At 36.1% G+C, this 15023-nt stretch overlaps 1 protein-coding gene across 1 annotated transcript in view; it reads left to right on the top strand.

Annotated features, from left to right (window-relative positions):
• The window catches only part of abcg1 (ATP-binding cassette, sub-family G (WHITE), member 1), a 45174-nt gene that overhangs the window by 13579 nt on the left and 16572 nt on the right, over positions 1–15023 (top strand). Inside the window, exons 3-4 of the mRNA XM_048185365.1 lie at positions 12761–12878; positions 13365–13497. Coding sequence (XP_048041322.1) covers positions 12761–12878; positions 13365–13497 — 251 coding nt within the window. The remainder of the gene's footprint in view (positions 1–12760; positions 12879–13364; positions 13498–15023) is intronic.

Genomic DNA, 15023 nt, shown 5'->3' with positions numbered 1-15023 from the left:
TCTTAGGACATTAATGTGTCGTCACGAGCTGCAGGGTTTAATTTGGATTTGTCTAAGCAAGCTTTATTTACTGTTATAGTAGAAGTTCCCATCCACTCGCATTATAAGACTGACAGACGGCAGCGGTTGGAGTTAAATATCATCATTTGTGTTCTACTGAAGAAACAAAGTCACCTACATCTTGGATGCTCTGGGGGTAAGCAGATAAACATCAAATTTTCATTTTTGGGTGAACTATCCCTTTAATGACAGTAGACTTCCATGACATAACACGCTTTAGCACGTCAGCATACTAAAGCAAATGAGTGCTTTCTGTGTTGAGGACTTGCAATGTACATTGTGCACATATATAAGTATGTTGTAGCTTGAAGCCCAGATGCTGTGTACTTTGCCATGCCTTAAAATAACTTTTTCACAATGTTTGTGTGGGTCGGGCTTTTAATAGCATTTAAAAGCCCTTAAAGAACCTCGCACAGCCTTGAGTAACCTCCAGTATGGGTGAAAATGTCACTGAAAATAATGTCTATGCTCAGTCTACTGAAGCATGTAAAAGACCAAAGTGAACTCTGTGGTGTCTCTTTTACCTCGGCTGATCCCTCATGTTTTAGTAGTACCTCCTAGATTTCATACTGAAAGAGCCGTCTGAGCTGCATGGTCAAACCTGCTTTAGAGAAAGTGAGGTGTTTGCCAAGGATGCCTATTAGATTTGGCTCAATTATCCAATGAGATCTGCTTCATAGGTCAAAAAAAGGCCACAATAGCTGCCTGTAACATTGGAATGGAATCAGTGTTGTTCTGAATTGCACTTTTGATCAGTATTTCAGTAAAGCAGCTGAAGTATAGGCCACAGTAATAAGCACTTATCAAGCTCTTTCCCACCCAGCCCCAACCAAAGCTTCTTTCACTAGGCTGTAACAAATAGATAAAGAGGCACTGAACCTGGACTGTAACAAATAGATAAGAAGTTACTTCTAAATAACAGTACGATAAATTGTCGCCAAAACATCTAGGCATGACACAAAATTTCTACTGCGCTCTCAAGTTCAAAGCGTTTCTCTCCATGAAGCGTAGACTTAATTCAAGCCACAAAAATACATGAGAAATGAGAAATGCACATTGTGCAATCTTTCAACCTGTGGAGAAATATTTTAACAACGATTTGGAACAAATATGATTGGTATGATAGTAATTTAGTGGAAAGATTTGTGAGTGGTGCTCTGTGGCATGGCAAGATTTTGAACAGCCAGTGTGCGTACACAGAAAACTGCGTATTCAAAATTCATCAGTCCTAATGGTTCTTCAGTGGCCTGCACCAACAAACAGCAACAGACAATTTGTCGGGTTTTGTCGGATCAGTGCGTTACCCCTGTCAGACGTATATTGGTGTTGTTTGGTGCTTGTTTTCGATGATTGAACATGTTCAAGTAGGGTTGCCAACCATTCCATAAAATACAGAATTGTCCCATATTTAAAGGTGCAGAACACAGTTTTTCCCATATATAGACAGTAGTGTAGTATAGGGCATATGCAAACATTCTGTGTATGTCCAACCTGAATATATATGAGAGACCATACATGTATCAATAGCCGTTCATTAAAGGCTTTAAAGGTGCCCTAGAACTTTTTTTTAAAAAGATGTAATATAAGTCTAAGGTGTCCCCTGAATGTGTCTGTGAAGTTTCAGCTCAAAATACCCAATAGATTTTTTTTAATTCATTTTTTTAACTGCCTATTTTGGGCAATAATTATAAATGAGCCGATTCAGGGCTACTGGCCCTTTAATTCTCCTGCTTGATGCCCACGGAGCTCGCGCTTGCCTTGAACAGTGCATAAACAAAGTTTACACAGCTAATATAACCCTCAAAATGGATCTTTACAAAGTGTTCGTCATGCATGCTGCATGCATGCGTCGGATTATGTGAGTATTGTATACTGTTATATTGTTTACATTTGATTCTGAATGAATTTGAGGCTATGCTCCGTGGCTAACGGCTAATGCTACACTGTTGGAGAGATTTATAAAGAATGAAGTTGTGTTTATGAATTATACAGACTGCAAGTGTTTAATAATGAAAATAGCGACGGCTCTTGTCTCTGTGAATACAGTAATAACCGATGGTAACTTTAACCACATTTAACAGTACATTAGCAACATGTTAACGAAACATTTAGAAAGACAATTTACAAATATCACTAAAAATATCATGATATCATGGATCATGTCAGTTATTATCACTCCGTCTGCCATTTTTTGCTATTGTTCTTGCTTGCTTACCTAGTCTGATGATTCAGCTGTGCACAGATCCAGACGTTAATACTGGCTGCCCTTGTGTAATGCCTTTCATAATGTTGGGAACATGGGCTGGCATATGCAAATATTGGGGCGTACATATTAATGATCCCGACTGTTGCGTAACAGTCGGTGTTATGTTGAGATTCGCCTGTTCTTCGGAGGTCTTTTAAACAAATGAGATTTACATAAGAAGCAGAAAACAATGGAGTTTGACACTCACTGTATGTCATTTCCATGTACTGAACTCTTGTTATTTGACTATGCCAAAATAAATTCAATTTTTCATTCGAGGGCACCTTTAAAATCAAGCAGAATCCTCTCCCAGCTGGCCGTTCCCACTTCACAGCATACAGGACTCGTTCTAGTGGATGTTCCCTTTCACTGTAAGCGTTTTGATTTTAGTTTGGGACGAATTCAGACAACGTGATCATTGTTCATGAGACCAACATCCAGCCATGCTAGAAATCATGTGATCAAATGGTGTGTTCAAGTCCTCCTGGGAAGTTCGTATTAACCAGGTGGGAAGTTATGTTTATGACGTCAGGTAAGCAAGATGAGCAAGATGGCGGTGTACCTTCTCTTAATTAACTACACAAAAATACAGCAAGGTCTTTAAATTCTACTTCCAGAAAATGAAGAACAAAGAATATGCATCATGTGTGTTTTGCTTTTTAATGTTTAATGTTAATGTCTTTATCATTACATATTATATTGTTAAGTTATATTACATTGCCATTATATTTTTGTGCAGGGAATTAACTTTTTAACTTTTTTTTTTATTCTGACAATGTCACTGCTAAATACCTATAAATATTGTGGTATTCTGCCATGTTTCTCACTGACGCCCCCAAATCGTAAAGATCAGTCCTTAAAGAAAATCCCGAGCTTCCCACTCGTATTTACGATTTTGTGGTGGTGTTCAGCTCATAAATACGATCTTTCAGACATAACTTGAATGCACCAAAAAAGGGAAGTCGTCTTTCACTAATGTAAGTTCATGTTGAATAGAAAAAAACATTTTAACCTAAGTAAAAATTTTAGCATATGATAGATTAACCTTGGACCTCATTATTGTTAATCATTTTTCACAGAAACACAAAATGACCAATAAAGTCTCGAACACAACGAACAGCCCATACTAATTTTCTAAGTTCTTCAGAATATAAAAAAATATGCATTTCCATTCTTACATGGTTGCAACAACATTTTAGTTTTGAGTTTCCTTTGCTGAAGATCACAACCCTGTGTTTGAGTTCGAGTCCCCGGTCGTGGAATGTCTGAGAATTGACATACTGTGGTACATCTGGTGACTGTCCATGTTGGATGCGTGTGTCGTTCGGTGTGAATTGGCCTTAAGAGGTGCCACACTGTAGGAGTGTGACCTGAATTTTCTGATACCGCCAAAAAAATGAGATTCATCACAAAGATCATTAGCTTGCTGTGGTTGAACGTCACACTGGGCGATCAAAGACTCACAATTTGACCCTATGACAAAAGACATCTTTTACAATCCCAGAAATTTGTCTCAGGCGCCAACATTTTTGGCAAACATTATACAGTGTGCAAGATCAATGCAAAGTTCTGCACTGCCATATTTCGTATCAGTGAAAAGTTCAATGGTACTTTATATACTATGGTTGATTGACCGTATAAGACATTGAATGATTAACATTTTCATGTTCTAAAGTACTGCAAAGTATACCATGGTATCAGCATGGTGCATGTTTTTAAAAAACATGGTTATTGCACATGGTAAATGTCTAAACACAAAAATACCCAAAAAACTAGTAGGGTACAATGGGGCTAAAGGCGCCTTTGATTTTATTTTCCTCTAAACCACTAGATGGCACAAAAAATTGCCGCAGCAATTACCTAAACATCCATTTTTCAAATTGCACGTGTGAATTAAATTAATGTTTGTATTTTCAGACAAAAGTCGTCTTAATGATTTTCAGTTTTGTTAAATAGGCTATTATGGGATCTCCTTCAGTGCTTTCAGAATTTTTACTTTTTAAAATTATTTTTTTTCTGTATTTCTGTATTTTTAAAATCTATTTTTATATTTTATACATAAAAATATATATCACATAGGCCTATTTTAACGGCAGTATATTTACTGAACAAAAAAGAATTACTTTATGTTTCAAAATAAACAGAAAATAGTACAAACTCTATTTGTATGAATACAGTGTGCTGGCCCCCCTCACCACCTCATACATTTATAAGATTTTTAAACAAAATTAACCACTTCATGATTTTTTTTTTTTTTTTTTTTTTTTTTTTCACACAAAATATGTTGCTCCATCAATGTCCAATACAAACTCGGCTATATATTTTTCCTGCAATCATATACTTTGAGAGTAGTGAAAAGCACAATTTTTCTTATGGTGTGCCTTTAGCCCTGTTGTACCCCACTAATATGTTTTTGGTGATGGTTTTATGGAGTTACCATGGTATTTTGGGAAAATACCATGTATCATGTTTTTTCTTGGAAGTGGCATGTATGTAAATACCATGATATGTAAATTTCAGTACCATAGTACTATTCAAAGTACCATAGAATAAAATCTGATTCCAGGACTGTGCCGTGGTATACTGCCATAGGACTTTTTTAATAGAAATTGTGTAAAATAACGTTTAATGTAAACCATACAAAATCATAGCAATATGACGGTAGTTATTTGTTTGTGTAGACAGTATGATCTGGTTCTAGTATTTTTTTGTTTGCTTGTTTTGTATTTGATATGGTTTTTAATATAGTCATAAAATAAATAAACCATTTTGTTTTAGTCTGTCCACCTTATTCTTAAACACAGAAGTAAGCTATTTTCCTGTGAATATGCGATATGTCCGATTAATTAACCTCTGCAGGTAAAATACTTAGGAAAACACTTAATGGCAGGGGCGGAGCCAGGGGATGGCCAGGGGTGGCCAGGGGTGGCTGTGGCCACCCTTGGCCTAAGCTTGGCTACCCCTTTGGCCACCCCGCTCACAACTGCTGTTTCTGTCTACTTTTTTTGATGACAAGAATTGTGTTTATTTAAACGCAGAACCGTCTCTTTAAGACCACAAAAAATGGGAGACTTTTCAGACGCGCACTCCAACTTCGCCTCAGCGCCAGGCGCAAGTCAAAAATGCGCGGAAATGATACAGGTGCGGAATGAGCTTCAGCAGAACAGCAGTGAACAGCGAACAATAACATTATAGCTTACGTAAATGTTTCTCAACTGGTGGGTTGCAAGACGGCGCACTTTTCAATCACGCACAAATATGATGCGCTGTATATTATCACTATAAATAAAGAGCAAAAGAAACTACGAGCATGCAACGTCGTAGTTCTGTCATCTATTAAAAACTGTGCATGCATGTATGTAGGCCTATTTGAGATATATATGCGTCACATGTCTCTGGACTAAAATATTCTGCCTATGTGAGATCACAATATAAAGCACAAGCTGATATGTAATTTTTTAATGCATAAATAAATGTGAGAACTGTGCATTTGTAATAGAAGATGCTAATTTTGTTAATTTATAAAGTACAAACAAAAATATCACATTTAAATGCATAATTAAATTTTACATTCTGGCATTTATGTGCTGTTGATTTCTGCTTCCTTGTCAGCAAATGGGAATTCAAAAGAGTACACTTTTTTTTTTCTTTGTACTGAGTTTAATTTAGGTATGATAGAACTGTTGCAACAATATAGAAAGTTAAACATTTAGTGTTTACTTTTTTGGTTAGTTTTTGAAACAGACAAACTCAGAATTGTTGAGGTTCATTGATTATCCATAAAATTAAATGAAGGTTGAATAATCTTTGAACTACAGTATGTAGTTATCTGCATGTCTCATCCATGGAGATGCAACAATGGAGAACAAGCTATTGGGGGTTTTGAGAACCAGACCTGACTGAACAAGTTGAAGCTATAGTGTGAGCCCCTTTATTAATATGCCTGCAAGTGGGGAATGATTACAACAAAACAAAACAAAAGGTCAAATTCACTCAGCATTCCATGATCTATTTCACTATCTTAATTACAATTAAGTACAAATTAACTGTATTCAGTTGTGTTGTAATCACAGTCCAGTACATTATAGTCAGACTCGTTTTTATGTTGAAATTATGAATATTTCGATGCCACCCCGGACTGGTTGCTGGCCCCTGCCTGGCCACCCCTATGAAAAAATCCTGGCTCTGCCACTGCTTAATGGTTAAACTATTGTGCTACAAACCAGTGTGTTTATGATTATGATAAATTCAAATAAAATGAAATAACTGGAAATAGCTATGCAACGCAGAAAATGCTTTGCACATTCAAGTTAAAAATGGCTGTTCCTGCACTTTTGTTAAAAATGAGGTGGAGTCATATAAAGCCGAAAGTTTCAGTCATAGAGCCGTCATGCATCAGATAATTGTGGGGGGATAAAAAGGGGTTCTGTGTAATCCTGTGAGGAGGTGCTTCTAGCGGCTGAAATCATTATGACTCACTGTGGTTCTTTTGCTGCCATAATCATGGACCAGTGGAAGGCTCTATGCAAATGAACATGAATGTTAAGTACATTGCAGATGCTTTGTAAAATTATTTGGTTACGTAGGATGTGAATGTTTGCTGGCACTTCATTTGTCTATTGGTCAAACTTACATCTAACCCTGCAGGTCAATTTGTCTTTGCCATGTGATTTGAATGTTTTTCAAGTTTGAAAAACACTTTGGCAAGCAGTTTCAAAAACCAACTTCAAGCAAACTTCATTTTGGCCTGATTTAGAAGTATCACACTTGAAGTATCGCTTGAAGTATATCGGGCCTAAAGTACCAACTGTAGTGGTGCAAATGAAACAGTGATGCTAACAGAAAGCAATACCATGCAGTATTTGTGTTTCCGTTTCTTCCTCATGCACACTTGGTCATGACTCAAAGTAACCCCCGAGTCCCTCGTGGCCAGGAAAAGCTCTCTCCTCTGTTGACATGCAGCACATCAGGTGCACCAAGCAAGATCATCCTGCCTTTATTTGCTAACCAACTGGCTTCACCTAGAGACCACACCTTTCCATTTCAGAAATAGTGTGATGCACCTTTCTAAAGTGGTGGGGTTACTATAGTGCACAATCAGGGGGACAAGCCCTGGGATCCTGCACTAAAAGAGGACACAGAAGGTCAGAGGTATTTGTGTATTGCTCTGACGGATTGTAAGCACAATCCAATTAAGCTGGCAGCCACTGCAATCAACTGGATTAGCATCTCAGCCTCAGCTACTGGATAAATAACAGGTTACAATCGGTCATCCTGTATAGATGTCCTCTTTTCAGTACACAAAATATGAGTGCCAAACTAGTGCCAACTGAATTCATTTATTTTACACTTAATTGCATGTTAATTGCAGTTAATTGTAGTTTAAATTTATTGTAAATGCAATTAGCTGAACTTTAGAGTCAGACATAAGTGCATATTTATGTGTAATTTATTAAACTTCTACTGTTAATAAACCTCTGTTGTCTTTGAAATATGAGTAAAGTGCTCTGTCTCATACTGACAAGTATTTATGGTAAACTAAATTATATTTTAATGTCATTTCTATCAATGTCATAACCATGCCTTGACCATTGAGGGGACCAAAGGTTTTTTTTTTTTTTTTTTTTTTTCAAGTTTCAGGTCTAGTGTAGTTATGAAGTAGCCTCAACTATTTGCATATATATATATATTAGGGATGTGCAACGATTAATCGTGATTAATCGTTTGCAAAATAAAAGTCTGTGTTTACGTAATATATGTGTGTGTGTTCTGTTTATAATAGTTGTGTATATATAAATACAGACACATACATGTATATATTTAAGAAAAATGTAATTTATATATAAAATATTTATATTTACATGTACTATAAAATATATATAAATATATATGTATTTAAACATGCATATATTTCGTAAATTTATACATGTATGTGTGTGTATTATATATACATAACTATTATAAACAGAACACACACACATATTACGTAAACACAGACTTTTATTTTGCTAACGATTAATCACGATTAATTCGTTGCACATCCCTAATATATATATATATATATATATATATATATATATATATGTAAATGCAAAATGTTTTTTTGTCTTGTCACATTCAGTTATGATTTGACCATGAATCATGTAGGCTAAATAATAGCATATTTTCAATTGAAAATGGTGACATTTTTATAAAAATGTGAGTAGTTTGCATCACTGGATATTACTGTCAGTCTCTGATCATTCATCATAAAACAGTTGTCAAATATTAAATATTTAGCTACTTACATCTTACAACGCACTCTTTCACTGCTAAAACGAATTCGCACTCATCTTCTGTGAACAGTAAAGGCCCGCCGCCTTTGATTTGATTGGCCATCTCAGTCATTTTGACATTGAGGAGTGCTGTTAAACCGCTGATGGTTTACAGCCTAAAAATGTAACATTTAAAAACTTTCTGTCATCCTAACAACAAACAGAGCAGTGCGTAATGGAATACAGCAGAGCAGCATCAAAATAATATCAAATATTGGGGGGGAAGACAATTTGTCCATTTCTAATTATTGGAGGGGACTTGTCCCCCTCAGTATCTATGGTGGTTACAGCCCTGATTTTTATTGAAACTTGTATGTCATGTGCAAATATTACACATTTGTAATGATGAGGTTGCAATTTGGTATGTTTCACATAAATGTAACATTGAATAACACTACAGTTAAAATAATAATCAAGTACTTTACATGTGCTTTAGTTTGTTAGACAACACATCAAAATAAGTGTACATCTTTCAAGCATAATAAAAGATTAGTCAAACATTTAAAATGTACTTTAAAGTCAAATTTGATATTACAAAGTGCACTTTTTAAAAGTGTGCTTAAGTGAGTTAAGAAACAGTCATGAACTTGTACTCTTAAGTACACTTAAGTGGCCTTTTATTTCATCATGAAACGGTAACAGTATCTGCAGTTACAGTTGTTTTAAAAAAGTATATATTTTCAAAATTTAAAGTACACTATCACACTTCTTTTTCACAAGGGTATATAATGGTCTCAAAAACTATTAAAATCAACATTTACACTTAAAATGTACAAATGTCAGTGCATTTGATCCCACATTTCAAGCACACATTTCATGAGCAGAGTTTTGTCAGGTTATAAAACATTAATTGCACTCAGCATTTGCTCTACACTTTACATACGCATTGGATGGACCAAAATATACAAACAATGCTTTACAATTCAGACTGTATTGTTGATTTAAAATGCAGTTTTTTAGATTTCTGTATCTTCAGTTTAATAGGAACTGTTCTTGCATGAATGAAAATAGCTGATGAGAGCGTTTTCAAGATGGCTGGCGAGTGAACTGACTTGCCTGAAAATGGACATTGCTTTATCTCCATAACTTTAAGATTTCATATCAAAAGTGCAGTTAAACAAATGCTTGTTTGCATGCTGGTTTCAAACACATTGGTTAGCACATTTCAGTTTCATGAATGATTTTGTGTATTAAATTTGTGCTAAAAAAGTCTTGTTAAAACTAAATGTGACAATATATCCTGCTATAGGGTCAAAAAATTGACAAGATGCATTTGGACACTTTATTAAAGCAATATGTAAGCTTTTAAGTTTTGCAGTAAAATATCAAAAACCACTTGGCCAGTGTTATATATTTTGTTCACTTGAGTACTTACAACATCCCAAATGTTTCCAACTATTTGTAAATCGTGAGAAAATTGCAATTTTAGCCAAGGCTCCGGGACGTGTGAGTCGCCTGTCAATTGCGTCATATCCGTGTTACCCTCGGTTTTTATTTTGTAGAAACCATGGAAACACCAAAGACACTTTAATATTTACATGTTTTAATAGACAAGGGAACAACTGTTTTGATATATTTATAGACAGAAACATTAATTATTGTTATATAGCTCAACACATTTAGTCTTATTTTTTGTGAGTATCATGCTTTACCACACCTCAGAGAAAAACGATATTTTGTCAACTAGCTAACATAGCATAATCAGATACAGCTTTATTTTTAGTAACAGTAATACAGCATTTTCTCCATCATACAATAAGTTTTAAAATTAATTGCATGCCTTTTATCAACACAAACCATCCAGCATTTAATATGATATTCTAAAATCAATCTAGTTTACTGCAGTGTGTCTCAAACAAGTGTCTCACAGCAGCCGCAGAGCGAACGCACAGAGTAACGTTATAACATTTTCAACCATAGACTGTAAAAAAAATATGGACGTAGTGTCCGTGACGTCACCCGTAGATTTCTGAAGAGCATTTTTAAAGCGAAAATGAGGCAGCTGCCATCTTAGCAGTGCGTCACTCCCGGATAACTGAAAATGGGCAAAGAGGCGGGACGTGGTTGGAACTGAGGTGCTGAAACCACACCCACCTAGCGCGACGTGATTTTAAATACTATCTAAAATATTAATAAAGATAACAAGTTATATCATAAGAAAGTTCTGAAGGTTTACTGTCAATCTACAGTGTTTTTTTTTTTTTTTACGATATAAATGCTCCAAGCACCAGTAATTGTAATTTGTGTCGGGTGTGCAAATAACAACATGAAAAATCAAATGGGACTCCATACCTTTATAATGAAATGGCGATCGTGAGATGAATCCAATCCGTGGCACTTGGGTAAAATGTCCATGAGTGTCCACTGAAAAACAAAAAAACAGTACTTTTTGTCCACAAAAGTTTTAAATCCATGAAATATTGATATATTATCCATTGTTTGCATCATATCTCTTCTGAATGATCTGCTTTCATCATCGTTCTTCAAGAAATTATGCAACCTGAGCAGCGTTTATGTTGTAAAACTGGATATGATCGTATATATATCTCACAAACAAATGATTTCATATCCTCCTGCCATTGTCATTGTAGTAAATCTCAGGAACAAATCTTTTAGCCAATGCCAAGACGATCCAGCAACGTGTGTGCTGTTTATCTTCCGCATGCGAGCACATCATAGACTGTAAAAAAAAATATATGTACATGTACACAGAGTGTCTACGCACATCTGTCTCGAGTATCGCAGCAAGCCATATTATTTTGTAATTGTATATATTATTATTTTATAATTGCATAAAATAATCCCGAAAAAAAAGCACAAACACGGCAGAGATGCCAAATTCAGCGGCTGGAATTAGCTGAGGTAACATGACGGCTCACAGACAGCAGCGGTAAACCTGTCAATCAAGTGACCACGCCCTTAATTATGCAGAACTTTAAGGCTTAATATAATTTAAATGGATGATTTATAAAAATATTCACCCTCCTCAGAGTTGTCATAAAGGGCAAAATTAGCAGTATAGACCAAAACCACAATTTGAACCAGGCTGTAAACATGTTTTTTTCTGCTGTGAAGTTGGCCGTTTAACATGGGGGTCAATGAGATTCTGCTCTCTTTTGGAGCCTGTCCCTAGCGGCCAGTCGATGAATCGCAGTTTAAGTCACTTCCGTATTGGCTTCAAGAGAACCTGGGGGAGGTTGCTGCTTGTTTTCAACACACTCAAATGTATCTAATATGATAAACAGAGCTGCATTACCTCATACTCATGACCGGAAAAGCAGAAGCGGCGCCGGCGACTGTGTCATAATAAAAGTTCTCGTGAGGCGTGTGTTGAGCAATCGCTCCGGCGGCCTCGTTCAGTTCCCACAACACTCTGCTTCATACTACAGTAACGTTAATAATCGCATCCATGAACATGATTTCTACCCGAGTCCTATCCCAATTCTATTCCACCATCCGTTGATGTGAAGACCACATGTCCCAAAATTTCACGCCCAAACTTGCCGTCATCAAGCTACACCTTTGTTTTGAATAGGCCTCTAGTGACCTCTAGCGGACAGAAAATATTACATATTGCACCTTTAACTTAGTGGGACATGCCCATCTTGTCTAATGCAACCAAAATTGTAATGAACTGATAAAATTCATACATTTTAAGTAAGCTATAAGTAAACGTTCAAATACTCTAGTGTATATTAGTCAAGAACCTAGAGAGCAATGTTGCTTACAAATCTGCACACAAAGCTGGCGTAATATGGTGAAGAATGCATTATACACCTTGACAAAAGAAAATAAATAGGGAGTGGAGAAAGGTTATAGCATCAGCCCATTATTCTTTTAAAGTTTTAGACAAAAAGGTACGCTGAGAGGAACAGGTCAGATAGAGGTAAGAACAGGGTTTATCCAAAGATACTCAAACAGCAAACAGATTCATTCACCTGGAAAATTTCAGAAACCCAACGGTGAACAAACAAATAACCCTTTCACCTGACCATTATGTAAGCAGGAGAATTTGAATGGGATTTTGGCAGGTTCATTACATGATTGGGAGGAACAGCTCAGGTTGTTCATTGTGCTTATTGTCCTTACTGTGGAAGGTTTCTCACAAGGCCGCCTCTTTCTCTGTTCCACCTTGTGTCAGGTTACAAGACCCTTCTGAAAGGGATCTCTGGGAACTTCACCAGCGGAGCTTTGGTGGCCATCATGGGACCCTCGGGGGCTGGGAAGTCTACATTAATGAACATTCTAGCAGGTTATAGGTTAGTATGACCACATGAAGCATCCTAACTCTTTTACATTTTGGCAAATTGGTAACCCGTTAAACATGATAGTGCTGTGCAATAATTTAAGACATTTCTCCTCATATAGAACCTTTTTGACATAAAGGGCTCTTTAAAATTGAGTCTAGAACCCCATTAAACCCTTTTTCTAAGTGTGCAAAACCCAACTCTCAGTGGAGCATAAGCATGTTGATTCATCCAGCACAGTCATCTTGGTTCTTTTTGTATCTTCTGTTGAAAGCTGTTCATTATTTATTTAAATTTATTCTTTTTTCGGATACTTTTATGCAAAGCAATTTACAAATGAAGAATGCCTGAAGCAGTCTGTCTCAGTGTTAACGTTGAATGAATACAGCAATTACTTCAAATGTGGGGCATATAATGATCATTTACCAGGAAATGGTGGTTATAAATTTGTTAACATTACAAAAGACAGTATATGTGAAGATGTGCTTTATGACACAGGGAAACAGGCATGAAGGGGGAGATCTTGATAAATGGGCAGCCCAGAGATCTGCGATCTTTCAGGAAAGTGTCCTGCTACATCATGCAGGATGACATGTTACTGCCACACCTCACCGTACAGGAAGCCATGATGGTACGTGTCTGCTGATATCATATCACTGAGCTGCATCGAGTATCTATTGCTAAAAGTACTTGAGTAAAGATACAGATCAAGTTTCTACATTTATTTGTACATATAAAATATTACAAAGGTAAAAAAAAAAAGAAAAAAAAAGCTATATAAAAATGCTACTAAAATGCTACTAAATAACTAAATGTAATTTTTCATGACTGTGGCACCGGATATTAAACTGAACCTAATGTCCTAAAATCTTTTATGTAAAAGTTACATTTATTGTCAAACATGATGACCAGAAAACTAATGGCTGCTCTGAAGGTCTACTCTGTGAAAAAGAAGTACACGTTAGCATACCTTTATAAAGAGCACTTATTACAGAAATAATATACTTTAATGCAATATACCAGCCTGGTCTCATTGTTAATGCTTAGGTATTAATACGTAACTTTCAAAGACACAAAAGGTACATTTTTGTACTTTTAGAAAGGTGCTAAAACGTACAATATTGACGTAATTATAGCACCAAAACGCAAAAATACTTATGATTTTACAGTGAAAAAACATAAAATATTTACGAATCTTTCATGTCATAAATATATAATGTATAATTTCCATTTTATCGTTTTGTAGATAAATGTAAGATCCCTAAACCCCATCCCAAACCTAAACATAACAATTTTATACAGAATGTTAAAAGAATGAAACATAATGGACAGAAAATGACAATTTTAGTAAAAATATAACATTAAAACGATATTTTGAGCCGCTAATCCTACACCTACCCATAACCATTTCTTAAAACTATGTAGCCTACTGTTATAAATAAAATAATAACAGACAAACAAGCGTAATCACAATAATTTATTTATTGTGCAAATGTCAAAAGTGGAACCAAAGTAGTTCAAATGATGATGAGTTGCTGTCGCAATCCTCTCTGGTGGTAATAGTTTTTTATAGGGTACAGAGCAGAATTGAACTTATTAATCCATAAAAATATGAATCCGGCTTCTCTCCGTGAAGGCACTGTCACGGATGGCACAGAAACAAGAAAGGTTTGATCCAAACGCAGCTTTAACGGGGCAATCCAAACAAGTAATCCACACAGGCAAAAGTCCAGGGTCCACAAAACAGTCCATACAAAACAAAGAAAACAAACAGTGACGCCTGTGACCAAAAATGAAACCTCCATAACAAACGCAAAAACAAACCAGGAATAAATAGACAGACACTAATGAACAAACACAAAACAGCTGAGTGCAATGATGGGATAATGAGTCCGGGAAGTGGGTTATGGGAATTGAAGTCCAAGTGAGGTGAAACAATAGTCAGTGTTGGAGTGCCCTCTAGTGACTAACTAGGGCACTCCAACTGGTGATCATGACGGGCGCGCACTCATTTCAAATGTCAATCCACTGAAACACGGCATGTTGCAATCTGTAACGAAGCAGGTGAGAACCAATGAGCGTTCGATATCAGTGCCGTAAACCATGTCGTAAAGCTTCTCAAGGGCGCAACTTTCAAATTTGAATTATAACGAGCGC

Source organism: Megalobrama amblycephala, linkage group LG3 (assembly GCF_018812025.1).
Source record: "Megalobrama amblycephala isolate DHTTF-2021 linkage group LG3, ASM1881202v1, whole genome shotgun sequence".
Taxonomy (NCBI): Eukaryota; Metazoa; Chordata; class Actinopteri; order Cypriniformes; family Xenocyprididae; genus Megalobrama; species Megalobrama amblycephala.
The sequence above is the reverse complement of the archived record's forward strand: the minus strand, read 5'-3'. Positions and strand labels throughout refer to the sequence as shown.